Source organism: Phyllostomus discolor, chromosome 5, assembly GCF_004126475.2.
Source record: "Phyllostomus discolor isolate MPI-MPIP mPhyDis1 chromosome 5, mPhyDis1.pri.v3, whole genome shotgun sequence".
NCBI classification, from domain to species: domain Eukaryota; kingdom Metazoa; phylum Chordata; class Mammalia; order Chiroptera; family Phyllostomidae; genus Phyllostomus; species Phyllostomus discolor.
In genome coordinates this window covers 22,751,025-22,778,173 of record NC_040907.2, presented here as the reverse complement: position 1 = coordinate 22,778,173, position 27,149 = coordinate 22,751,025, and the positions used below count along the sequence as shown (strand labels likewise).

General features: G+C 51.6%; 1 protein-coding gene across 2 annotated transcripts in view; it reads left to right on the top strand.

Annotated features, from left to right (window-relative positions):
• The first annotated feature begins 1,744 nt into the window (after positions 1-1,744).
• DLGAP3 (DLG associated protein 3) overlaps positions 1,745-27,149 on the top strand; it is a 56,220-nt gene continuing 30,815 nt past the window's right edge. Inside the window, exons 1-3 of one of the 2 annotated variants that reach the window (XM_036025743.1) lie at positions 1,745-1,867; positions 22,395-22,477; positions 23,911-25,074. In XM_036025743.1, the coding sequence (XP_035881636.1) occupies positions 23,962-25,074 (1,113 nt within the window). In that variant the 5' untranslated portion in view covers positions 1,745-1,867; positions 22,395-22,477; positions 23,911-23,961. Of the gene's footprint in view, positions 1,868-2,544; positions 2,670-22,394; positions 22,478-23,910; positions 25,075-27,149 lie in introns of those variants that run through there. The other variant, XM_028512510.2, reaches the window with a different exon arrangement.

Below are 27,149 nucleotides of genomic sequence, written 5' to 3'. Positions count from 1 at the left end.
TCAATGTACCACGGCCCCCAGGCTACATACAGTTGGTTTCAGTGCTCTGCTTACCTCTCTAGTTCTGCCTTCACTTAAATTTTGGCTGGAATAATTTTTTTCCAGCTCATTGATGCATTTAAGAAGATTTTAAAATATATTTTATCATTTAAAAATTATTTATCGTGTTTTCAGTGAGAGGATCAACCAAGCACCTAGTCTGCTATACTGCTTGATTGACATTTTGATGAGTTTCTGTATCTGCACATGTATGGCTCTCCACTCTTAATTCTCTCTCCAATCTTTGAGGCTCTAGTCAAATGTCTCTTTAATGCTTCTTTACCTCTTTGATTTCCCCTCTTCATCTAGACAGAGCTGTTGTTGACTGTAGACTCTAAAAGTATTTTGTGCTCATCTCTATTAAGTCATAGAATTCCTAATATAGCTATCATAGTTTGTGGAGAGTAGGGATCTTTGCTAAAAAAATTATTAGGAACTTCAAGACAGTGACAGCAGAGCGTTAAACTGAGAGTGAGGACCTTTTCAAGTGTGGGCTCTGTGTGACTGCACAGCACACACTCCCATGAAGCCAGCTCTGATAGTGATTATTGTTTTGCGTCTCCATCTCCCTTATACATCCCTAGGTGGGTGTGAGACAACACTTTCCGAGGTAAACCTGTCTGTTGAATGGTTATGCCCCAACACACTAGCAGAGTGCCAGGTACAATCAGTGAATGACTGTTGAATGAACAAATAAAAACTACACTATGATCTCAAACACATCAACTCTTTGATAACAGCTTTATGAAAAAAGTAGGAAATCATATTAAATGTCCCTCTCCAGTTTAAGATGCTTCCCAATTTCAGTTAACAAAATTTACATCTTAGAACAGAGAAAGCATGGGGGTGACTTTAGCACCCTTTATGATAGCTGTTCTTATGCTTCGTGGAAGTGAGATGCTTCTTTCAGCTCTCAAGTGGGGTCCTGGGACCAACTTTTTGTCTTATTTTCTCCTATTTCTGCTCTTGGCTGATCCCTGGGTTGGGAATTATCTGTGACCTTAGCTCATGATCGAAAAGTCTTGGTTGAACTGGTCTGGTAGGCAGCGAGATAGGTGGATGACCAGTTTGCCAGACTCGCACCAGACTGCTAGGTTTCCTTGGGTAAGGGCTCTGCAAACTCCATTATGTCATTTATGGCATGTGTGATCTTTAAACATCTCCCGGGGGGGAAAGAAGAGAGGGCTTGGCACCCAGTTTTAACTCTTTTGGGCCTGCAACTTCTACTTTCTGTGCCTCGATCTCCCCCTTTAATACCAGGAGGAGAGCCAGTGACCACAAAGTGGTACACGGAGAAAGGAACTGCTGGGTGAATGTTAAATCAGAACTACTTCAAGGTCTGTTTCTGGAGAGGAAGACAGTCTCCCAAACCCACACTTCACCACCCCAAAGCTTTCAAGATCAGAAAAGGTGAAGGAAAGGAGAGAGGAACCGGGCTTCAAGGACGCACGCTATTCTCCACCCCAACTTTGGGTGCATGAGGTAGTGTTCCCTCACACCCACCGTGGGAAATCAGAATCCGGAACCAAACCCTTCCTCACATCTTCAGCCCCTCCCCCTGCGGCTTCCCCAGTGCGGCCCCCTCCCCCCCATTACAGCATCGCTCTGGGCGCCAAGACGGATTCCAGCCAGGGACTGCTGCAGTCAGCTTTCCTCCTCCTCTCCTGGCTCCCGCAGCCTGTGTCCAGGCTCTGCAGCCTCCGCCTGTGCTTCGGACAGTCCCCTTTCCCTCGTCCACCCCGCCCCCGCCTTGACACAACCCCTGGCTCAGGGCCTAGAGGTGGGTGGACACCGTGGGCACAGGTGGGGGCCCCAGCAAACTCGGCAGGTATAGCGGGTTCTCCCTCCACACCCGGGATGCCTCGGCGGTGCGGGCTGTGGGTGGGGGGACGCCCATCCGCGGCGCGGAGGCCAGGCACAGCGCCCCACACTGGCAGGGGCTGGGGCAGAGGAAGGGGCTCCTTGAACCGAGGCCAGCAACTGGAGTCGGGCGGCTGACCGGGAAACGCTGAGGGAGAGACTCCTAGGGGATGTGCGTGGGGGGCTGTGCGTGACATTCAGGGTGTGACTGCCTCCATGGGGCGCGAGACCGTGTCTGTGAGACTGGGCGACCGTCTCCTCGGCAGCCCTGCCACTGGGCTTCAGTCCCTGAGCCTAGGTCGACGGTGCATGGCCGTGGCACTGTGCACCTGGTCCTGGGCCCCCGGCAGACACAAACCCGGCGGCGCCCCGGCTGGGCCTCCCAGTGCTGTCGCTGAGCGAGGCGTGCACTCCGCGGAGACCTCGGCGGCCACCGGCTGCGACCTCGTCCCTCCTGGGTCCGGTGCGGGGGCGGGGAGCTCGGTACCCCTCCTTCTCCCGGCTCCGGGCTCCGGGCTCCGCTGCCCTGCGTGGGGGCGGGGCGGGGGCGGAGGCGCGCGGGCGGATCCCCCCGCCTCCCCTTCCTGGTCCCCGGGAAATCCAGCCTCCGTGGCTTTGGCCGCCTCCCGCTCCCGCGCCCGCTGCCGCTCGGCGCTCGCTCGGGGCTCCGCAGTGCCGGGCCCCGTCCCTGACCGCCTGCCCACCGCCGCAGCGCCCCCAGCCCGGGCCGCCGGCACCATGTAACCCGGCCGGAGCCCGAGCCGGGCCAGGTAAGCCGCGGGGAGGGGTGGGGACCGGCCGCGCTCGCCGCGCCCTCTGCAGCGCCCCCCATCCTTGGCCTGGCTGCCGCCCCGGCACCGCCCACGCCCCGGGCTCCGTCGGCCTCAGTTCGCAGCCCAGAGAGGGGCGCGGGCTGGGCCTCCTCCGCTGCCCCTGTCCCCGCCCTCGCCACGGCCTGTCGACCCGCGGGCCTGACCCGAGGGTCGGGCGGAGGGACCACGCGGAGCGAGGACCGGCTCTCCCAGGTAGCGCCGCGGGGTTGGCCAGACCCGGCGCGGCCCGGCCGGGCGAGAGGCTTGGGTCTGGGAGCAAGTAGCCAGCTGGGTTGTAGGGGGAAGTGGTGGTGTTGGGGAGATCCGGAGAGAAGTTTCCTCTGCAGGTGTGTGAGTGTGAGTGCGTGTCACTATGTGTCTGTGGTGAGTGTGTGTGTCACCGTGTGGGGCTGTGGGTGCTTGTGTGTGCCAGTGAGTGCATGCAGTGAGTGTGTGTGTCATCGTGGGCGAGTGTGTGTGCATGCCAGTGGGTGTATGCAATGTGAGTGTGGAGGGTGTTACTGTGTATGTATCGTGGACATGTGTGTGAGTGTGTGAATGTGTGTATGTATGTGTGTGCCGGTGTGACTGTGTCTCTGAGTGGATACAGGTATCTGTGGCCTGCATGAGTGTGTGTGTGTGTGCGTGTGTGTGTGTGTGTGTGTGTGTGTTGGGTGTACGAGAATATATCTGAGCAGGGTTCACTCTGAGTCACCCACATCTGGCCTTCATTCCCTCCCCACTCCCCCAGGGGATTCGTGGTGGTTGGGGCACATGGGACAGGGAGATCAGACTTTTCAGAGGTCAGATCATCCCCTCTCACCAAGGACTCTCCCCCTCCCCACTGCCCCCTCCCCCCTCCCCCCTCAGGCAAGAGCGGCATTGCACTCCCCACCTTGGTCCCCACCTTCACCTACCTCAGGGGGTACTTTCTGCGAAGCTCTGGTGGTGTCCTTGCTGCATGCTGGGGCCCCTGGTGGTGGCGAGGCTTCAGGTGAGCTATAGAGCGTGTGCTTCTTGGGGCCTGGGAACTTGTGTCACCTCAGTAATGTTTCACCGAGGACCTTCAGAACCAGGAACTGAGGAGACCAGGTGGAAGCTTCTGCCCTGTTCTTAGTCACCAGAGCAGGTGGATGTCCCCCAGACTTTCAAGCCCTAAATTTCCAAGTTCTGGGTCATTGGTTCAGCCTACTGGCTTTAGGCGGGTCTGTACTGAAGCTTTTTGAAATAATAATAATAATAATAACACTGCCTTTTTAGCAGTCCAAGGCTTTTGAAAAATGCCCCCCTTTCAACTCTTTCTTCTTATTTCCCAACAGCTCTGGGAAGCAGGCAGGCCAGGTTAAGCCATATGAAATTGCCAATATTCAACTGTTTCTGTTTTTTTTTTTTTTACCTACAAAAACAGCAATTTCATGTGGTTCAGCCTATTATAATGCCAATGTATAGATGAGGATGTAGAGGCTCAGAGTTGAATTGCATTTGCCATAATCCCACACTGCTAGTCAGTAGTACAGAAGAGGTCCAGCTGAGGTCTTTTGGTGACTCAAGGAGCTGTTTTGGGCCATGGTTAGAGGTTGGTACTCCCTGCTGTGCTCTCTCCCACCCTGGGGGCATTGCCCTCCACCTCTGCCCAGCATTCCCTGAGTGCTGGGGCTACTTCTGCACCCAGCTACCGAGGCCTAAAAGGAAGAGAGGGGGAGAAGAGAGGAGGGAGGGGAGAGAGAGGCTTCGTGAGTTGGCAGTGAATCAGGGTCTAAAAAGGGAGCTGGGAGGGCTAGGGTGGCAGGTGTTTCTAAAAGGAACATGAACATAGGATGAACATCCTCAGATACCCTCCCCACAAGCCTGGCACCTATGGCCCCACTGATCTGACAGGCAGTGCCCACTGCATTTTATGCCAGGGGGCTCATGTCCAAGAAGTGAGCTTGTATGTGGTTGTAAAATGATTGTTAGGGGAGGAACCTTAGAATTAACTTGGTCCAACCTCTTAATTATAAAGCGAAGACACTGAAGCCCAGAGAAGGGTGGGGACTTGCCCAAGGTCACAGAGCAAGTTTGTGGGTTCCTGGTTAGTCCCAGCCCAGGAACTTTACAAACCGCCATGTTGCTTTCTATTCCTGGAAACCCGTCCCCCCTCCCTATGCCCATCAGAAGTGAGCAGAGATTTGGGGAGAAAAGTTAAAGACTCAATAAACACAAGACTATAGATCCGTCAAGTTGGGACCCCTTTCCAAAGGGAGGGAGCTACAGATGTTTCTGGAGGTAGGGAGTCCTAGCCATGTCCACCACCAATGTAGGCCATGGGCTTGTCTTGATTCCTGCTGGCGAGGGGCTGGAGCTGCTGCAAGCAAGACTCCCAGACTTTCTTCCGTGACAGCGTCTGCTTTCTGCTGCTTTCAGCTCTCCAGCTGATGTTGGGGCTTGAGCTGGCTGAGTTCCATTTTCTTTCATCCCACCAGTTTCTGATACATTTTGCCTCTAGTTGGGCTGACAATTCCTTACTTTATGGGTTCTTGTTGGGTAAAGAAACTTCTGGGGCTTGTCTTATTTTGGAAAGGTCTATAGTTACCTTTAAACCCTTTCTAATTAAACCTTCCAGGAGTCTAGAATGAGTGATAATGATAATCATTCCCACTTTACAGATGGGAAGACTGAAATTTAGAGAGGGGCCTCTTGTTCGGTTGGTTTTCTCTTAATCTACTAAGATCAGTTAGGAGAGGTTCTTGGAGTGAGGGGACAAAGGGAGCAAGTGACAGCAGAAGCTTTAGAGGAACTTGTGCAGACCCCTTCTAGCTTCTTTCCATCTCCATGATCAGGAAACCTTTCCAGAGTCTGACTTCATTCCCACCTGGTGGGTTCAAAGCTTTGTTTTTCAGTGGGGGTTGGAAGAACAGCTGTGTACCCTCCACTACACAAGCATTTGTCTTGATTCCCTCTTTACTCACCCTCCTTCCAGTCTGAAGGCTGCTGGCTCAGCGGGCCTCCTGCTGTCTGGGGAGTCTGGGTTTGAGCTGGGGTGAGGCAGTGGCACCATCGTTATGGTAACGGGTTGCCAGCTCATTGTTGCTAATAACTTGTCAAGTCCCTGGGCTCAAATGCTGCATGCCTTCCCACCAGCCCTTCTCCCCATGTCACAGAAAGAAAAAGTGAGGCTGTGCTGGAGGGGCTTTTGAATAAGGGAGTCTGGGGAGATGGGTGGCCTTACCCTTGGGGTCATAGCTGCAGATCTAAGGAAAATCACTTGGGGGCTGGTTTACACATTTGATTACATAATTTGCGTATGATTGTCTGGGCTGTTCCATGTCAATACACTCAGAACATGCTTGATTAAACCCGTACATGATAGATGACACCTGCATGTGCTTTTACACAGCAGCCCACATGCACACGTGCTTTCAAGCATCAGAACATGCTTGTGTATGAACATTGCCTCTACCATCTGCACATAAGGCACTCAAGAAATCTGGGTTTGTGGGGGTGTCCAGGTATGTGGGTTGGGATCTGATCTTTTTCTGATGCAGCTTCAAAGTGTCTTGTTAACAAAGGGACAGAATAGTCCCAGGGTTCCTTCTTCCTTCCTTCCAGTCAAGAGCTCATAATGGGAGTGTGCTGGGGATGGTGTGGGGTCCCCAAGCTCCCAGATCCCAAAGGCCCCAGCCTTTATGCCCTTTGAACTCAGGTATCCTCTGCCCCCCCTCACTTTATTCTTTCTCATCCTCTCCTCTTCCTGTGTGTAAATATTAAAGAGCTGAGCCTGCAGGGCTGATGTAGGCATGGGAAGAGAATGAAATTAAAAAGGATTCCCTCACCCCCATCCCAACACCCCCACCCTTCGGTCCCCTGCTTCTGCCTCCTTCCCTCTCCTTTCTCCCCTCCCCATCACTCAGTGCTTCCACATGTCTCTCCCCCACCACCCCAGTTCAGATGGGAGCTGGTTCCTTCAGAAAAGGGGCTCGCAACAGGGTGTGGGGAGCCACCTCTCTCTGCCTCCCCTCACTACATCTGCCTACAGGGCTGGGAGCCCCCACGTGAGTATTTCTTTTATTTTGGGGCTGGTGGTTAGGAAGGCAAGTGGTGTTTAGAACCAGCTGTGAGTGGCGTTGAGAGGCTTAGGGCTGAAAGGAGGTGGGTGGGGTCCTGTCTCTAGGCTCCCTCCGGGAAGCCTCCTGTCTGGGTTTCTTTTCTCTCTTCGGGCAGAGACTAAAGGGAGGGGTACCAGATGCCTCCGGTGGATGGGAACGAGTATGGGAGGAGCAGGGGAGAGGGGCTTCTGTCATAAAAAGGGCTGTGGTAGGGTAAGCCTGCTCCTTTCTGGCGGTCTTCTGGGTTTCTGGCAACGCAGCCCGCAATCCCTGGGAGCTGTCCCGAGTGCTGAAAGGGACTCAGAGCGGATTTGGTCCTTTGGAACTGTCCTGGGTCCTGAACGGGACTGCCTTGGGGCCGATGATGGAAAGGTAGTTGGACAGTGCTGAGGGCTCGCTAGAAAAATTCTCCCAGATAACCCACTTTCCAAGGACAGAATCCCTGGATGGAAACATAGATTTGGGGGTCCTCCCTCTGGCTTTAGGCCTCACAGTTATTCATGGTATTTGAAAAAGGACTTCTCTCTCCCTGTTTTAGTTCCCCCTCCCCTTTTGAAAACCATCTTTTGTATGAAGGGTGATGTTGTGACTGTGAGCTCTCTTCTCACATAGTCTTTAGTACAATGAGCTTGGGGGCACTAGCACCAGCCTTTCTCCTACTGGGTTCTGGAAGTTCAGGCTTCAGGCAGTTCTGGATTTGGAGAGCTTAGGTTTTGCTGGTTAGGCCTCGATGGTTAGAGTTTGAAAGTTCAAGGTAATTTCATTGACTGTGTGCATTCCCCTACCTACCATACTTTGGAATTTTGGACAGGATACAGTGAAATAGCCTGCAAACCTGTCTTATGCTCTGCCCACCCCAAGCACAGTTCAGAGCAACATTTGGGAGAGGCTTTTATTGGGAAGGAAGATTTCCAAGCAAAGGATGTGAGGAGTGGGTGGGGTTGTTCACTGCCATAGAGCAGAGAAGGAGGAGGCTACTGGAGATGGGGCAATGGGAAAAGATGAAGAGCTGGTAGAGGAAAAAATTAAAATCGGGGGATAGGGTCTGGGCTTTGATTCTCAGTTCCCTCGGCAATATTTTCCCCACCAACCTAGGGTCAGGGTCATCTCATTTTTCTGAGTTTATACTGTTTTTTGTAACTCTGAAGGGAATAGAGCAAGGCGTTATTTCTCTAGGCCCCTTCCCTTGTCATCCCAGGGGGACAAGAGCCAAATGTCAGGACATGCAGATGAGACTGGGGGGGGAACAACAGGCAGGAGGGGTTGATGGCAGCTTTGCCTCCCATCCTCAAGAGCACAATCAAATATTCAAATGGGATCCTTCTTTAGGGGAGAGAAAGGAGAGGGTTTCTAGATGATCCTGGGCAAAATCAGGTGTGGTAGGAAGTTCAGGAACAGAGAGTGGGTATCTAGGGACCCCAAACTGTACCAGTTCATGCCTTCCCAGATGTGACTCCTAGTTAATAAGGAACCCCTCACCCATCATGTTTTTGATGTAACTCAAGTTGATTCCTCCCATTCCCTAGCAGCTTGGGAGGAGCTGAGTTTTCCTGTGCTGTGGGTGCTGGGTGTGGGTGTAGGTGCCTGTTTGGGGAGGGGAGGTGTTTGTGCTCCACTCAGCTCCCTTGGTTACATAACAGCTTTGATAAGACTTTACTTTGGAGCTACTGCCACTGCCTGAAGCAGTCACCCCTCCACCCCCATGTGCAATGCTGGGTGTCCACCCCCTTCTCCCTGGCCTCTTGGAGAGCCCTGCTATTCATGATCCAGTGTTCCAGCGGCAGCTTTCCTGCTGGGAGGTGTCTTCAGTTTGTCTCTGCTCTCTACCCAGCTGCTGTATTTTAAATACTTGCTTCTTTTATTGTATTGAGCCCGGGTCACCCCCTTTACATTTTTAAGCCTCCAGATCTACCGTCTCCTTGTCAGGGCCTTTGGACTGGAATAGGAGGGGTTCACTGAACATCATGAAGCTGCTCTCTAGGGAAGAAAAAAATCATCTTAGGAGGTTTTGGGGTCTAGAGATAATTTTCTTATTGTTTCTTCCTTTGCTCCAATAACTGTTTTGGAGCCTGAGAACAATGGACAATACCCAGAGGTATTGTGAGAAAGAACTCCGGTCTTGATATTTTCTCTTTGTTTTCCCTTTTAGAATTAAAGAGTTGTATATATAGGGGGTGGGGACTGCCTCTTTGTCATATTGTATTGATATTAGAAAGAACTTTCTAAATGGAGAAGTAGGAGACTGGGAAGCGTAGAGAGCAAATGCGAACTTGTGATGCCCCTTGGAGAGAATATGGACTTCTGACTTTGTGCACAGGATAGAAGCCAGAGGTGGGGCTGGATATCTCTGCTATTGCAGTGCATGTGCATGTGTATTTCTGTCTGTGTGTAAGGATGCTCTGTGAATATGTGCAGACATATTTATGTGTTTGTGTATAACTGTGGGCTCATACACATCTACATATGTATGCATCCATGTATATATGTGACTGTGAAGGCAATTAGTTAAACATATGTGTGTGTATGTGTGTGGTGCCCACCCAGTGATGCATATGTGTGAGTGTAAGTGTGCATGTGAACATATATGTAGGAGCACATATATGGGAGTACCAATACTCATAATAGCGTATGAATATCTATACATAACTTTTGTCTTGCATATGAATAAATGTGGCAGAGACACAGAATGAAAGAGTGATTGATTCTGACTAAACATTGAGGTTGTCCAAAAGTTGTTTCCCCACAAGCTTAAACTTGCTCCACTCTGATGCCTGTGGTTCTTCAGAAAGCAGGTTCCTTAAGTTCTCTCAGATTCTCATGTCATGGAGACCCAATTGTTCCCTGCCACCATTCCTATGAAGGGAGTTTGCTGAGGAGGAACTTACTGCCTTGGGGACAGTTGGTTAAGGGAGCCAAGACTAAGGCTGATTAGATGCTATGGAGCTCAGGGGTGTATGTAGGGAAAGAATTTGAGAGCTTGAGCAGTCACATTACTACAGAGTCAAGACCCAAGCAGAACTAGTTGGGCTTAGTGGATGAAAGGGGCAGGGGTAGTAGGTAGGCCCAAGTGTATGCATAATCCTCACATGTATGGGGCATTGGCAATATGTGTGTAGATGTATATGTGTATATTACTTTTCTATGCCTTAATATGCAAATCTTAAGATAAATGCACTTTCTAACATGCACAGACATGAAAAATCTATGGGAATGATATCAACATAGGGATTTGCCAACATGAACATACATGCTAATGCATATATATTTTACATATATGAACAGAGTATGCAGAAATATGTGGGCATATGCTAACACTGGCCTGATCGCAACCCATGACTGCATCCAGGAGCATCTCACTCACCTGGGTTACTCCTGTTTCCATCACATGTGGCTCACCCAGTGCATCCATTCAGTCAACCAATGTTTACTTTATGCCTGTGATGTGCCACATTCTGTGCTGGACACTGGGGATGGTTCTTGACCTCAGGTAGCTTACAATCTAGAGAAGGTAAAAACCTGGAACCAAGTAGCGAAAGTGTTAAGGAAGGTGGAAGAACACAGGTGTTCATTAGGGGGAGTGGGGACCCAAGAGGAGTTGGTCAGTTCTGGAGTAAGGAAGGGATGGGTTTGGCAAAGGATCTAGAGGAGAGGAAGCCTTCAAACCAAGGCTTGATTGAACAGTCCTTGTGTTAAACAGGTGAGCATCTGGAGGAAAAGGTATTTCAGTGACAGGAAATATCCCAACTGGTATCCCTACTTCTACCCTTGCCAGCCCCTTTTCCAGAGATTCTACCCCAAAAAGCAGCCACAGAAAGATGAGTCCGTGCCTTTCCAGTGGGTTTCCATCTCACTCAGAGTGAAATGCAAAGTGCCTTGTGGGGCCTGAATGGCTTAAGTGCTGCGTGTAAAAGCCCCCAGTGACCTCCCTGGTCTCAGGCACCATCCTTACACAGGTTTCCTTTTGGTTCCACAAAGATGCTGAGCACAGTCCCACCTTGAGGCCCTTGTACTGTCTTTCCCCTCAGCCTGAAATGCTCTTCCCCCAGATACCCACGTGACTTGCTCCCTTACCTCATTCAAATTTTTGCTCAAAAGTCACTTTTTTGGAGAGGCCAAAATCTATCTTAAATAGTCCCTTGCCATTCTATTCCCTCACCCCACTTTTTTTTTAGTTTTAGCACCTACCACCTCCATTATTTCACATATACATTTATCATCTCTCTTTTTCCACCAGAACATAAACTTGATGAGAATGGAAGCTTCATTTGTTTTGCGTACTGCTGTATCCACTGTGTCCAGAGGAGTTCTTGTCTTAGAGTAGGTACTTGGCACATAATTGTTAAATAAATACTTTTTAGGTGGATCACACTGGTAGCCAGTGAGGAGACTGGATGGAGCTGGACCAAGATGTGAATCAGGGGGACCAGTTAGGGACCTGTTGTAGTAGCTTTGATAAGACCTTAGGACAAGAGTGGCCTGCTGTAAAACACTGGCAGTGGAGGTGGACAGAAGCAGATGCAGTGGACAAAAGCAGATGCAACGTACAAGCACACACACATGCACACACGTACACACCGCCGGATCTGTCTTAGTCAGTAGGGGAAGGGTTAGGAAGAAAGCAGAAGTGTCTTTATGCGTATATGTGGTATATATATCACGTATGACACCCTCCAGCTAGCCCTGGCTGCGGTCCTTCCTTTCTTTTAGATCTTGTCACCACCACCCCACATATACTTCCCCCTGTCAGCCAGGTTCAGAAGGCTGCCATAGACAGGTCCTCCTGGTTCTATTCAGTTAACAACACAGGTTTCCCACTTAGGGAACAGGGAAAGGTAGGAAGCAGGGTCCTGAACAGTGGGAAAGGTCATGGGAATTCAGAGCCACAGAGGCTTACAGATACGCGGAGAGAGGCATGCGGACCCTGAGAAGAGTGCTCAGAGTCAAGGGAGCTCAGGCCTGGCCCAGGCTTCCTGCGGCCAGATGGGGTGGGAGGCAGGACAGCATCCTCAGACAGCATCTGCAGTGGAGCCCGCAACTCCTCCCCTCCTCTCTTCCTCTCCTGCTCCTCTCTCCTCATGGGGTGGGTGCCTTGACTAAGTATGGGCTTAGTAGGGAGTGAGTGTTCCCCCAGTCTGTGATGTGATTTCAAGTATGGGCGACACTCAGGGAAAGGGGACCCAATTTCTAGAGGACAGGCTGGGGCGGCAGGAAGCTCTCTAAGTCTCAACTTTGGCTGTTTTCCTCTCTCTCAAGAGAGCTTGGAGAATTAAGCTTCTGTTTCAGAAACGAGGAACTGAGTTTAGAATCAGCTGCTAGCGTGAAGGGACTGAGACTTAGAACAGGGGGGAAGCTGGGAGGAAGGTTGATAAGATATGAACGTAGAAAGGGGAGTTGAGGCTCAGCCCCTCCCCTCTGTTCGCTGACCTCTGGGAGGAAAGAGGGGTGTTGAAACGTAAGATCCTTTTTGAGAGTTCCTTTCCCAGACTTCCAGCACCTGGGTTGTCTCATTCCCAAGAGGATGGTGCTAGAGCCCCTTGCAGATTCTGGGGTGAATGGGGGTCTTGTGCCAATCTCCTCTCTCATCTAGACTAGGGGCGGGGGCGCTGCAGCCGCTCCCCTCCCACCTGGGCTGTGAGCGTGGGGGTTGGGACTAAACAGCTGCCAGAGCCGCCCACCTGCCCGCAGTGTCATGGCAACGACTCTGCTCACGTGGACGATGAGGAAAGGGAGGAGAAGAGAGGAGAGAAGACATCACGACAGACGTGAGGATGGGAGGGGGCTCCTCAGGGTCCTGCGTGCTGGAGCCCCCACCCCTCCAGCTTGGCCTGGCCCTAGCTGCTTTTACTCCAGGCCCCCCAACGCATGGTGGGGCTTGTGCTCCAGTCCTAGCCTCCGAGTGTGCATGTCCTTGGGTGTCCTGAGTGTGATGACCTTGGCCTCCTGTGCCGGTGGCCCGCAGGGTTCTGGGGGAGATGGGGCTTTGGCATGTGAAGAACTCTCTCCTTCTCTCCCCGCCCTGCAAGTCCGGGACGGTGCCTGGGGCTGAGGGGATGAGAGCCCGACCTACTTCTCCATTTTCTCACTATTTTCAAAAGGAAAATGACCCACTTTTCAGCCAATCGGACTGGAGCCTGTTCCCAGGCTGATTGCCTTAGCCCCCCTGCCCAGGCCTCTACCCCATCCTCAGCCTATAAGCCACGTGCTGGACGCACTTCCTGAGGGAAGCAGGTGCACTTGTGTGGAGGGGTCCTTTTCTGCCATCTGCACCAGGCTGGGGAGGGGTCCGTTCTCACTGGGATGGGGTGGGCCAGGACCTGACTGATCCAACCTTCAGCTCCACTTTGGGCAGACCCTTTGATGGCCACAGTCCTGGGCACTTTGAGTATCATGTCCACCATCTCCATACTCCCCCAGGACTGACCTTGTGGAGGGGCAGGTTGGGCTCTGGGTGGGGTAGGAGGACGGTACCCCTCCTCTCACTCTGTATTAGTGGATAGTGGTGGGCTGTCATCTCAAGCTGCTCCATTGCCACGTGGAAAAGCAGAGCCTGGGGCATTGAAGACCCATGTCTGTCTGTCTGTGCCAAAGAACCTCCTAGAGGTTTCGGTCTGTGTCTTTCTTTCCAAGCCCCTCCCCCGTCTCTAGGATATTGGTATGGGCCTCAGAGCCCCCTCCCTCCCTCGGCTATATTGGCCTGGCTGGCTTGGGGGGTGATTAGGGATTTAATTATTTAGTTTCTCCAGCTCAGTAGATTAATTCCATCCATCACAGGCAGGCTGAGTCTTCTACCCCTCTCAGGGCTGCCTGGCCAATCCCAGAGGGAGGGAGAATCATTGCTCACCTGGGCCTAGTATTGGATCGGGGAACAATGGATAAAGTTCTTGTTGGGGGAGGGTTTGGTGTATGCTTGAGATGTGAGTGCCTGAGTGATGTGAAGTGAAAATGTCTACCTGTTGTATGAGTGGACATGCATGTAAAGTTCTATGCATGTGGACATGCATGTAAGGTTCTGTGTATGTGCAGCTTCTGTGTACACAAGTATCAGTGTCCGTTGGATAAAAATGCACATGCATGTGAACCCTGTAGGAACATCTGTGCACAATACATGACGATGACTGTGTATGTGGGAACAAATGCCCTGTGAGTCATGTTGGATGACTCTACATGGCTGTGTGATCTGCCTCTGGATGAACATGTATGTTCAATTGTGAATAAGAAGTCTTGGGAATACGTATGCCCAAGGGTGAGGAAGGGGTGGCAGGGGAGGAGGTTCCCGGAGGCTGAGTGATGAGTCAAGGCTCACTGGGGGGCCACCTGGCCTCATCACACCAGTTTGGTCAGAGAGATACACTACTTTAGACGTGCCAGCACTTGGTCTCTTAGTGGTCGGGAGTGTCAGGTCTGGACTGAGACCGACATTAAAATCTCTCTTGGGAAATTTTCTTTACATTTCTAAGCCTCAATTTTCTCATCTATAAAGTGGGGTATCTAATGATAGTTGCAAGGACTACAGGAAAGAAGTATATCTAAAGCATTGAACATAATGTCTGCTCAGTTGTAGCCATTCTGAGCCTTAGATGTCAGAGGCTGTTTGGTCCAAAATGTGTTCAGTGCCTGAGTCCATCCTTTACCAGCTTCCAAACTGGCCCTCCCACCTTTGCTTTCATGCCTCCCTGGGCAGGACGCTTCCCCTCCTCAGGAAACCCACATCACCCTGGACCAGCTCTGCCTGCTGAGTCCTGGTTCAGCTGCAGCAAGTCATTTCCCTCCTGCCTTCCCCTGTTTCTCCCCTTCTCCCTGTGCCCCAGCTGGGGGTGCTGCTTCTTCATGGCTCAATCCTGATCCAGGATCCATGACTGATCCTGAACTTACTGAGCACCTACTGTATGCCAGGTCTTATCCATACAGAGATAGATCAGATGAAAACTACGTTCAAAGAGCTCACAGCCTGCCAATATTTACCCTACTGTGTTGAAGTATGGGCCCCCAGATGAGGTAGCAATGGCTGTGCCCTGGGGTTGATGGGGAGGGCACTCTTAGGGAAGCTTTCTTAGAACACAGGCTCCCTGAACTGCATCAGAAGGCAAAGTTGGGAAGACAGGCCTATCATATGGAAGGATCTCTCAGTTTGTGCTGCCTCTTCTCCCCATGCTCTCTCCCACTGTGGTCCTGACTACTGCTAAGCCCAGAGTCCAGAGATGAGAGCAGGGACTAAGATACCTTGGAGACTGGGGCAGGATCAGGCAGAGTCGAGGGGTAGAAGGTGCCACCACGTGAACCTGGCAGTCAGCTAACTAACTAGGTGTGAGGGGCTCAGTCCTGTGCTTATCTCCTCTATGAGAGAGGCCCAGAGGAGGAGACAGGCCCTGGTGTAGGCAGCCCCTGTTCCTGCTCACAGAGAGAGGGCTTATAGGACAGTGTGGTAACCCCGGAGGCAATCCCTAAGCTCTGGACTCCATAGGGAAACCAGACACTTGGGCCAGAAGCTAGGAAAGGCCAGGGGCCTAGTCTACATGAGAAGCTGCTGCCCAGTGGACCTTGACATTGGCTCAGGATCCCACCTGTTACTTCCTGATGGCCCTGGCTGGCTCAAGTCTGGCAGCATTTTGGAAGCCAGGGCAGCGCCCACCCAAATCTCATCAAATACCGTACACACAAATAAAAAGCACTAGGGCACTCAAGTCAGGAGAAGCAAATATGTGGAGATACGTGTGCCAGTGACCTTGGGTAGATCAGTTTCTTTACCCATTGCCACAACTTTAGGAGGTAGGTGTTGTTGTCTCTATTTTACAGATATGAAAATTGAGGTTAGGACAGGTTACACCTCATGTTCGTGGTCATGCAGGTAAGCTGCAATATGGAGGCAGATGATTGTCTTCCCAACACCCAGCAGTAAGGTTGCTGAGCCTTGCGTTCCAGATTTCTGGAGTTGCAAGAGGGACCCTCAGCCCTGGCTGAAGGGGTCTACAAATCAAGGGCCTCTCATTCTCTCAGATGCCACTGTCTTTGGCCACCAGGGCTGCTGGGCTGTCTCCGGCATGCTTGATGTGTGTGTGTGTGTGTGTGTGTGTGTGTGTGTGTGTGTGGTGGGGGGTCTTCCACAGAAGTCCAGGCAAGCAGAAATCCAGGTTGGATTTCTAATACTGAATCCTCCAGGGACTCCCTGAAGCCTCTGGAGGAGAAGGAGTGGAGGCCCCTTTCTATGGGCTGTTGGGCACAGGGTTAGAGTGGCTGAGGACAGCAAGCGAAGACTTTCCTTCAGGCAATAGATATTTTTTGAGCATCTGTTAGTGCCAGGCATTGCTTTAGATACCGAGAACACGGCAGCACACGAGGCAGACATAGTGCCTCCCCTCCTGGGGCTTATATTCTGCTATAGGGAGACGTACTATAAACATGTGATAGATCATGAAAATACTTGCAAAGAGCAGAAAGAGTTACGAAGGCAATGAAACAGGTGAGGTAGAGCATATGTGGAGGATAGGGCTCGACTTCAGTGAGTGGTCAGGGAAGGCCTCTCTGAGCCGAGACCCAGAAGATGAGACAGACAAAGCCATGGGAGTATCTGGGGCAGAGCGTTCCAGCAGAGAGAACATCAAGTGCAAAGCCCCCTGAAGTGGGATTTTCAAAGAGATTACCGGCACAGTGGGTTAGTCACAGGCTGAGCACTGTCCAGTGGGTTCAGGAGATGGATTTACATTGGGGTCTGCCTAAATGTCTTGAGTGTTTGGTTGCAGTAAGTCGATTTTCTGTGAAATTCTTACCTTAACCCCCAGGAAGAATTGATCAAATAAGGTAATAAAGGTGTATGAAAAAGACTCTCAGCCTCCCTCCTCCTATTTTGTTTCTCCTTCCTTCTCCATTTTCTGGGGCAGTGAGAGTAGGAGAAGGAGGTTTCCCCCCAGGTCCTAAGGGCTGGGTTTGGGTGCAAGGCATATTGAGTCTTCAACAACAGGGCTGGGTAGGTGGGTTGAGAGAGGCCAGGGTCAAGGTCACTAGCCCAGTGACAGAGATCCTGCAAAAGGCAGCTGGGCAAAGCCAGTGTTGAAATGGTCAAGGGGGCTCAGGCAAAGCCAGATGCAGGAGGAAGTGGGGGGCTAGGGGCGGAGTACTTCCCCATGGGCTCGGGAGTGTGGGCTACAGGTCAGAGGCTCTGTGTTAAGGCCCCCCAGTGCTACCCCTTTCACAGTGGGCACACAGTCCCAGCCACCCAAATTGCTGTCAGGACAGGGGTGGGGGGGGGGGGGGGAGGGCTGGACAGAGAAACTGAGGCAGAATCCTGACCATTTTGATTAAGTCAACACAGGAAAAGGGGATGTCTAGGCAAAACCTGAAACTTGGGGGTCCCAAGGGCATACACGGTACATCCACAGGTATGGAAGAGCCCAGGTCTACAGCAGCCAAGTGAGTTCCAGGCCTCACCCGCTGTAAGTTCTGCTGTGTTGGAACTGGTATGGGGATGACCTCATAGGCTCCAGTGTGGAGGGACTAGATGGGCTGATCCCCAGCAAGGGAGCAACTGTACCCCTTTGCTGCCATCTGGACCATCATGTCCAGCTTACAGCTCTCTCTTCCCAGACAGTTTTGTGAGGAAGGAGTGAATCGGTTACTACTGGATGTTTGAAATCTTTATCTGTGCCCAAGGCATTGCTTTGTGTTAGCCTCTGGAACACTGTCAAACACTCCTGGATCCCTGGCACCTGGGTGTGGATAATCTTGAGGAAGAACTATTTTTTCTCAGCAGAGTACCTTTGGTCTCAGATGGCTGCCCCACAGAGATTAAGTGACCTACCCAAGGACACGCTATAAACCAATGAAAGTCATGAGAATGAAAGTACATGTAATGAGCCCTACCTTTATTGCGTATTCAGCCTGATACAGGACTAAGGGATTTATGTGCTTTACCTCGTTAAGCATCATATCATTAGTACCTTTCTGATGGCTCTATTATCATCCCCATTTTACAGATGAGAAAATAAGCTAAGGGAGTGAATCACCTGCCCAAGTACACCGAGCTAGTAAGTGAGGGGAAAGGGACGTGAACCCAGAGAGTCTTTACCGATAACTGCTTTGATCCAGGGAGTTTGAGAGCCGCCTAGGTCGCAAGAAAGGAAAGTCAACCGATCTGGCTGGACAGGGCCCTGGGGGAGAGGAAAACGCCCGGACTCCTTCCTTGCAGTCCTTTCTTTCCCTATTTTCCATTCTTTTTCTGGAAGGTAATTGCTTGGGGCAGTGACAACCTCCTGGTGAATTACACAGCTGGTTTCCCAGTGAGATTTGTAACAACAACCCCGCCAGCCTGGCAGCCCCCAGCAAGTTCCGGTTTAAGAAACTAATTGCTGGATTGTGTAGCTGGTGCTAAATTGGGTAATTTCTTGGTGACGGCATGTGTGCCACTGCTTCCATTTCCAGATAGATTTGAGCTGCATCAGAGAATTCGTCACACACACCACTCTCCCAGACTCCTTCACTCCCCCCTTGCCAGCCAGCCACAGGCAATTACAAAAGTGACCACTTCCCTGGGTCCAGAGGTTCACCATGTGGGCAGCTCTCTGTGTCCTGGGATTGCAGAAAGATGACTTGGAGCAGGAAAATGGAGAACGTAACACCAGCACCCAGAGTTGTCACAGGGCTGCAGGGAGCTTCCTTTATTCTCTACTAGTCTGACCTTGGACTTGCAACAAACTCGGTACTCAGCACACAGGGGAAAAGGCTAAACCGCACTCTAGTTAGCCATAGAGTATGTGGTATGTGTGAGGCTGCTTTATTTGTTTCCTCTTTTAAAAATTTCATTTTCATTACTGTGTTTACTTCAGAATGGCGTTGAATAAGTTTGGCTTCTCCGGACTGGCTTCACAGGTAGGAGGACGGCTAAGGCATCGGAGTGAGGCCACGCTGGGTTTGACTCCTGGCTCTGCCACCAACTCTGTGACCTTAGGCAGGTCAGTTAGCCTCTTCAAGCCTTAGTTTCCTCTTCTGTGCATTGGGAAGGGGGATAATATCTATCCTTTGGAATAGTTGTGGGGATTAAATAAAATGTCATCAGTGAAAGGATCTTGTTCTTTGTAGGCTCACATTCACTCAGCAAACACCTGTCATTTGCCAAGCATTGTTCCGAAGGTTGGGGATAATGCAGCGGGTAAGATGGATGAAATTCCTGCACTTACATGGAGTTTACATTCTAGTGGGAGAGACAGCCAGTCTCTGAGTCACTCGAATTGAGAATGGTAATGATTTAAGAGCTATCCAGGTTCACAGTGCCTTGAGAGCAAACAGCAGGGGGATCTGACCTAGTCAGGGAGGCCAGAGAAAGCTTCCCCCAGCAAGCAACAACTGGGCTGAGATCTGAAGGGTGTGTAGGAGTTAGCAAGGCAGGGGTGGGCAGGCAAAGCTTTCTGGACAGGGGCATTAGGCCCCGTGATGGGAGGGATCCTGGGACTGCAAAAAGACTGGCCTGGCTGGAGCAGAGGAAGTAAGGGGAGCATGTTGTGAGAGGAGGTAGGAAAACTGGGAAGGGCCAGACCCTGCAGGCCTTGTTGGACAGGTTAAAGTGTTTTATCTTAAGAACATCAGTAAGCCAATGAAGAGTTTTAAGCAGACAAGCGACATCATCAGATTTATGTTTTCAAATGACCATTTGGATTGCATTAGGGTAAGAACAGAAGCAGGGAGAGCCGTTTGGAGCTTTTGCAGATGTCTAGGCAGGAGGTGATGTTTTTGAGGTAGTTGGATTAGTTAACAGTGCTTTCTGCTGCAAATACAGAAAATCTGGCCAACAGTGATTTAAATACAGAGTCTATTTCTTACCACATTTAGGCCTGGAGGAAGGCAACTGCTTGTGCTAGTTCCATGGCTCACTGGCTCCAGGATGAGCATTTCTGCAATTCTCCAGGCTTTTCTCTCATGGTGGCAAGACAGCTGCCCTAGCTCCAGCATCGTGGTTGCATTCAAGCCGAGAAGAAAGGTGGGGGTGGGGGTGGGGAGAAGGATGGTATTAGCAAGCCTAACTCCTTTTTATCACAAAGATACAATCTTCCCTAAGAACCCTTACCCAATTTTTATGTATGTATCATTAGCCAAAAGTGCATGATGTGTCCTCTAGTACCAAGGGAGGCTGGGAAGGGGGAAAGGAGGATGACAATGAGTTTCAGCCAGTCAGCTAACAATGATTTGGTGGATATGGAAATAAGTGGGCAGATCTGTTGTTAGGAAGCAAAATCCAGAGGGCTTGGTGATGAACCAAATTGTTAGTCTCCTCTTGTTTTTCCTTCTTATTAATTATGTTTAGTACTAAGATGGCATCAGGAGGAATGTGATCATAAAACATAATACAAAGGAGAAAGCCTACATAATTACATCAATATCAATTAAATCTTTTCTTTAGTAAATCCGTAAATTGGGTATCTTCTTCCTCCAGTAATTGGGATTTGATTGTCTTGCTTACTATTTGGACATTGGAAATTTTGGAAATCCAAAATAAAGGCTTTTATATAGGGATTACACTGTATAATCCTTTAGAGTTTATAAAGAGGTTTCACATACCTAATATAATTTGCGATTAAAAATGCTGGGAGCTAGGTAAGCGGTAGCATTAGGCTTAAGAGGGTAGGTCACTTGGCTAGTGTCACACATCTGGTCTCAGAGCTTGTGACTTTTCCACTAGACAGTGCTGCCCTATCAGACATGAATAAGGGAGTTGGGGCTGGATTTTCTGGAGAGGAGAAATTATAGGGACCCATCTGCCCTGAGGCTAGAGCTGGGAGAATGTGGATTGATGCTAAAGAGGCTGACCTTTGATAAGATGTTGATGAGGGTTCAGTGACTGGACAGCAGCACCTGTGAGGGGTAGGAGTGAGGTGAGGGGGGTTCTGGGAATGTCCACCACTGGGAAGCTCAGCATGAGGCTTCAGCTGGATGTGACTACAAGCAAAGCAAATAAGATAACCTTGGTGTTTGCCAAAGTGGCCTTTCCTGCTGTGAGTCTCAGACATGGGTCCTGCCTGGGGCAGGAAGGGGAGGACCATGCCATGGATGAAGGACCAGGCTCTCCAAGCTTCTTTCTAATGCAGAGAGATGCTGCCAGGTGCTTTCTGGATACTGGCTTGCAAGACTGTCTTGGTCTAAAGTCACCTCTGCTTTCCCAGAGATGAGCAATGGAGGAGAATTGTCACCTAGAGTCAGGCAGTTGATATCTTCGAGGTCACCCAGTTTCCCTCCAGGCAAGAAAAACAATGGCTTCTCCAGCCCAGGCCACAGGGTGGACTGGGGGTTGAGTGTGCTCACCCTCTCCTTCATGGAAGTTTCCCAGGAGACTCCACAATCTTCTTCACTGTCTCATCCCTTGGGGCCAGGAAGTTCTTCCTGATGTCTGACTGCGTCTTTTCCACTACTATTAATCATGCCTGTGAAGCTAGCTCTTCTTCCTGATATTCCCGTGTCTAATAATGGCATCATTAGTCTTCCAGTCACGGCTGTTGCAAATGTTAGAGTCGTCTTCCTTTCTGACTCTCTCTCTCCCACGTCTTGACAGCATTTGCCAAACCCTAAATGTCCGCTGGGACTCTCCTACCCCACCCCTCAGAATTCCTTCTTTGCTCACCTTTCCTGCCTTTGTGCCTCCTGTCTCCACCACTGGGAATTCTGTCTCCCCTACCTCCTTTGTCCGCGGAACACACAGCCATCTTGTGCCCATCTCAAACATACTCTTGTTTGGGAAGACTTCCTCAGTTTCCCTCTGTTGCATCTGGTCTTGCTCTCATCTGCACTAGCCTAATGTCTTGGTACCTCTTTCCAACATAGTCACTTAATCATCTGCTTAGTGAACATTTGTAAAGGAGCTGCTCTGGGAAAATCCCTGAGTTAGGTGCTGGAGGTCCAGAGATAAATAGGATTTGGTTCCTACCCTGCAGAAGACCACATTCTAGTTGGGGAGACAGAAACTGAAGCAGACAATTTCAATGCAGTATGATAGCTACTTTCATGGGGAACCCAGGGTGTTATAAAAGCCCAATAGAGAGGCATAACCCAGAATAAGAGTACAGAAAGTCTTTGAGGGAAGGTGGGGCTCAATATGAGCAAGTGGGAAAGGGAAAGGGTTGGGGGAGGGAGGTGGATGAAAGGAGATTCTAGGAGGAGGGACCAGTTTGTGTAAAAATACAGGGACCTAAAATAACCCTGTTATGTAAGAGGTTGTTCCCTGTTAGACTATAAGCCCCTCAATGACGGGGATCACACTTATAGCACCTCTATACACTTCTCACACAGAGTCTTGTTTATGGTAGCTGCTGAACAAATTTTTGTGGAATGGAATCATATTTGAGGGCAATGAAAATACAGTGGCTCAGCACCATGGGCAGATCTCTAAGACACCTGCAGTTGGAGGTAGTCCAACCTGTAAGCTCATTTCCATGTATTTGCATAATGAAGCCCAACCTCATTTCCCTGGGGGTCCAAAGGCTCTGCATCATGGGGGATACAATCAATCCTGGTTTAGGGGGTTGGGAAGGGAACTGGTCAAGGCCAGGGGCCTGTTCTCTGAGGACCCTGGGAGGACCTTTCCCCTTTGCTCTCTTCACCATCCTTTTCTCTTTTCCATCAGGAGCCAGTGGTCCTGAGCCTTCTGAAGTTAGGATTCTGCCTGGTGGTGGCGATCCTGATACCAAGGATGGGACGCCCAGGATGGTGAGTGATAGGAGAGTCTGGGAAATGGGATTAGATTGAGGTTCTGAAATCAGAGTAATTTGGGTTTGAATCTTGATTTAAAGTGACTCATCCACTTATTGGCTTTGTGACTGTGCCTTCTGAGCTCATTTTTCTCATGGGTAAGTGGGAATAATATCGACACACAGGATTTCAGTGGGATTAGTTATGCACAGTACCTGGTACGCATAGCAAGTGCTCAAGAAATAGGAGATGGGCTGTGAGTAGGATTTGGAGGAAGCCTGAAACGTGGTGGGCATTAGGAGGTGGTGGTGGGGAGCAAGGCAGGATGAGTCTTGGAGGGGCTGTTGTCTGGAGTCTTTGAGGCTGTTATCCCCTCCTAGTCAGCAGATGGCCCAGGAGCCTGGTCTGGGATGAGGGAGGGCGCCGTCTGCCAGCATCTCAGTCCCTGTTCCTCCTGCTGTCACCCCCTCCTGCCACAGCTCCTGTCCTGGCAGCGCTGGAGTCCTGATTGGAGGCAGTTCTTGCTGAGAGCTGACCTCTCTGTCCTGTAGCCTTGGCAAGCCTGGGATGGGGGCCAGGGACACTGCTTCCAACGTTTTCTCTCCATCACCTCTCTGCCCTGCGAACCCACTGCTCCTGGGAGGGGGGACTCCTGGGTTCCAGTCCCAGTTTAGGATTCAGATACTGCCTTGTACATTCCTCCCGTTTGTGATTTCTCCTCCCTTCATGATTCCCCTCTAGTGGAATGGGGGTGGCAGGCGGGGGCGAAAGGCAAAAGGGGACATTTCATTGGAGAATAATTGAAACCCGGAAGAGGAAAGGAATCATCTCAGGTTATTGCTTCCTATCTCAGTCCTGGTGGGGAGAGAGAATGAACCTGCAGCCGGATGGAAGGAACAGGGTGTGGAAGGAAGGGGAGGGGTTTTTCTGCATAATCAAGTTGGATATATAGACTTGGGTCAGTGTTCCTTTTGGTTATTGCCGCTGGGAGCTGTGACCCTGAGGCCTGGCTCTTCACCGCAGTGCCAGAGGGTAGGGATGGGTCAGACGTGTGGCTCTGGATCAATTTGCCTAAAGTCAGCTTGTTAAAAGCCAGTTCACCTAATGACTGGTTTCTCTGAATATGTTGTCCATCAGTTTGTGTATGCATTTATTTTTGACAACCCCGGGATTTAAAAAAACTCATTTGGCTGAGGGCATTTCCTCTTGTGAATAAGCATCAAATTTGCAGCACTTGATGAATGATGGTATTATTTTGTGCCCTTGTGAGTGTCTTTGTCTAGTATGACTCTTTTAAGGACTTTAAGCCCATTGGTGGAAAGACAGTACAATTAATCACCATAAATTGATAGGCGTTACCTGAAAGGATACCAGAATACCTAATAAAAGGTAGTTTTAGGTAAAGTGGCCTATTGTTCAAATCTGAATCCCTTTTCTCCCTGTTTCCCCAGGAGGTTCCTGGGGCCTGGCCCCCAACACTATGAAGAGCCCTTGCTGAGGCCATGAGGGGTTACCATGGCGACCGAGGCAGCCATCCCCGCCCAGCCCGCTTTGCTGACCAGCAGCATATGGACGTGGGCCCAGCTGCCAGGGCCCCGTACCTGCTGGGCTCCGGGGAGGCCTTCTCCACCGAGCCCCGCTTCTGTGCCCCGAGAGGTGGCCTGGGACACCTTTCTCCTGAAGGGCCCCTGAGCCTGAGTGAGGGGCCATCGGTAGGCCCCGAGGGAGGGCCAGGGGGGACTGGAGTTGGCGGGGGTAGCAGCACCTTCCCCAGGATGTACCCCGGCCAGGGCCCCTTCGACACCTGTGAAGACTGCGTGGGCCACCCACAGGGCAAGGGTGCCCCCCGCCTGCCTCCCACACTCCTGGACCAGTTTGAAAAGCAGTTGCCGGTTCAGCAGGATGGCTTCCACACGCTACCATACCAGCGAGGTCCGGCAGGCGCTGGGCCTGGGCCCGGGCCCGGGCCGGGGTCGGGCTCTGCCCCTGAGGCCCGCAGCGAGAGCCCCAGCCGCATCCGGCATCTGGTTCACTCCGTGCAGAAGCTCTTTGCCAAGTCCCACTCTCTGGAGGCCCCGGGAAAGCGGGACTATAATGGGCCCAAGGCTGACGGAAGAGGTGGCTCTGGGGGAGACAGCTACTCTGGCCCAGGCTCTGGAGGCCCCCACACCTCCCACCACCACCATCACCATCACCACCACCACCACCACCAGTCCCGGCATGGCAAGAGGAGCAAGAGCAAGGACCGCAAGGGGGATGGGCGGCACCCGGCCAAGGCCGCGGGCTGGTGGAGCTCGGATGACAACTTGGACAGTGATAGTGGCTTTCTGGCGGGTGGGCGGCCTCCTGGGGAGCCAGGTGGCCCCTTCTGCTTGGAGGCTCCAGATGGGTCCTACCGGGACTTGAGCTTCAAGGGGCGCTCGGGTGGGTCAGAAGGCCGCTGTCTTGCCTGCACTGGCATGTCCATGTCTCTGGATGGACAATCGGTCAAGCGAAGTGCCTGGCATACCATGATGGTCGGCCAGGGCCGGGATGGATACCCAGGGGCCGGGCCAGGCAAGGGGCTCCTGGGTCCAGAGGCCAAGGCCAAAACCAGGACTTATCACTATCTGCAGGTGAGGCTTCGGTGGGGGTGGGGAACAGGGTCATCCGCCCTCATGGTGTGGTCGCCCGGTAAGCAATGGTAAGCAAAGGGTCAGATGGGAGCCAGCTGCATGATAGAGGGTGTGGATGCAGGGAGGTTCTGCCCTGCTTTACTCTGTAAGACCTTGAGCCCCCTGTGGGACCTCACTTGTGCGATGAAAGGGCCCTCCCATTCTGATGCTGGGTTTCAGTGCCACGGAGACTTCCCCTTGACTGGCGGTTTTGGACATGCTGTGCTGGCCTCTGTCTTGTGAGGGTGGAGGCAGAATGGGGCTGAGGGTGGGCTGTGGACAGGACAGCGTGGTACTCTCTAGCTGTAGCTTCCCTTGAGACTGGGGGGCAGCAGTTAGAAAGCAGCTCTCCTGCCCTTCACGCCTCCCCCCCCCCCCCCCCGCAACCTTCTCCAGGCCTCTCTTCTCAAATCTGGGTGATCCAGCTGTTGTTTGAATATGAAGGTCAGGGCAGAGTGTGCCTCTGCTGAGGTTTGTCATTCTGGGTGCTTGTGGTAGGACGTCCATGAGGCTGTGGAAGAGCCCTGGAGCCTGTCCCCTGGGTTTTCCTAGGCTGGGGGTCACACTGAAGTCTGAGCAAGGCCTCCTGGGATTGGATGGTGCTGCGGAGAGCTGGCATGCTGTCCCCATGCTGTCTCACATTGTCCGTGGTCTCTGGAAAAGAGGCTAGAATCTCTGACTCCTTCTTTGGGAGCCTTTCTTCACTCATCCTACCTGTCCACTCTCCACCTTTTTACTGAGATGGGCTCAGGGGCTCACCTCACCTTTAGCCTTCCTCTTCTCTGTCTCAGGCACCCCTCCCATACTGCCTGAGATGTTGTTTTCTTGAGCCCTCGCATAGTTTTAGGAGGACAACTCAATACAAACTCTAGCAGTCCGGCAGACTTAGGGTTATCCCCCCAACCCAAAGTCCACAGAGTTAATCCACAGTTGTTCACTCAGTGAGTGTTTCCTGGGTGTTGTAGATACAAAGATGCAGACACAGATGCTGCTTGTGAGGAGCTCAGTTTAGAGGTGGGACAAGTGAGGAAGCAGGTAGAATTCAGCGTGATAAGGCTGGGATAGGAGAGAGTGGTGGGCACCATGGGCGCAGACAGGAGGCATCTCACCTACCCTGGAGTGATGGTGGCCAGAGTAGCTTCTGGGAAGAATGTCCCCTGAACTAAATCTCAGTGCAGATGTGGATTCAGGAATAAGAGCACCAGGAAGTGGATTAAGGATTAGAGCACCAGGAAGGAGCCACAGCGTGTTCAAATGGGTGGGAATCGAGCTTGCATGTGTCTTTTGGGTGTCAGTGGTTTTACTGGTAAGTCGTTCACACGTGAGGGCTCTCCTGGTGGGGAGCTCATGAAAGCTCAAGGGAACAGGTGGGTCACAGTGGCAGCAGGAAGGGGTGGGAGGCGGAAGGGGAGGTTGGAGACTGCTAGGATTCAGGATGTCTGGGTTGGCCTTGGATTGCCCCTCCCTGGATACAGAGGTTGTCTAAGCTGGCAATTGAAGGGTCTAACAAAAAGGGCTGAGGCGGGAGTACTGACCCTTCTCCCATAACCGAGCCCTTGTCATTTCTGGAGCCTCACTGCCACTCCACTGCTTCCCGCTGCTACTCCAGGGCTGCCCTGACCTCCCTGGGGGCTTCCTTGTTAATATGCACCTCACAGTGTCCTGCAGAGGAGCCAGGAGCTCCGCAGTGGCTACGGAGTGGGAAGCCTGCAGTGTGGTGGAGCGTGCCCTGGCTGTCCCGTCTGCTAGCCTGCCTCTCTCCACCTGCCTGTGGCTCCTCTCTGTGCAGTACGGGAAAGGGGAATGATCCGTCAGAGTCTGGGGCTCTAGGGCATCTTAAGCCCGGGAGGTCTGAACCCATTTGGGGGAGAACAAAGGGCTGCAGGGACCTTCCAGACAGCCTCATGTCCCTCTGGCACAAAAGCAGGGGAGGCTGACCCCTTCAGACGAGGTGTCATCGTTGGTCCCCAAACCTTTTATGGAGACTGCTCCTCTCACTGGACCCCAACTCCCCCTCAGCCCTGTCCCTCCCTGTG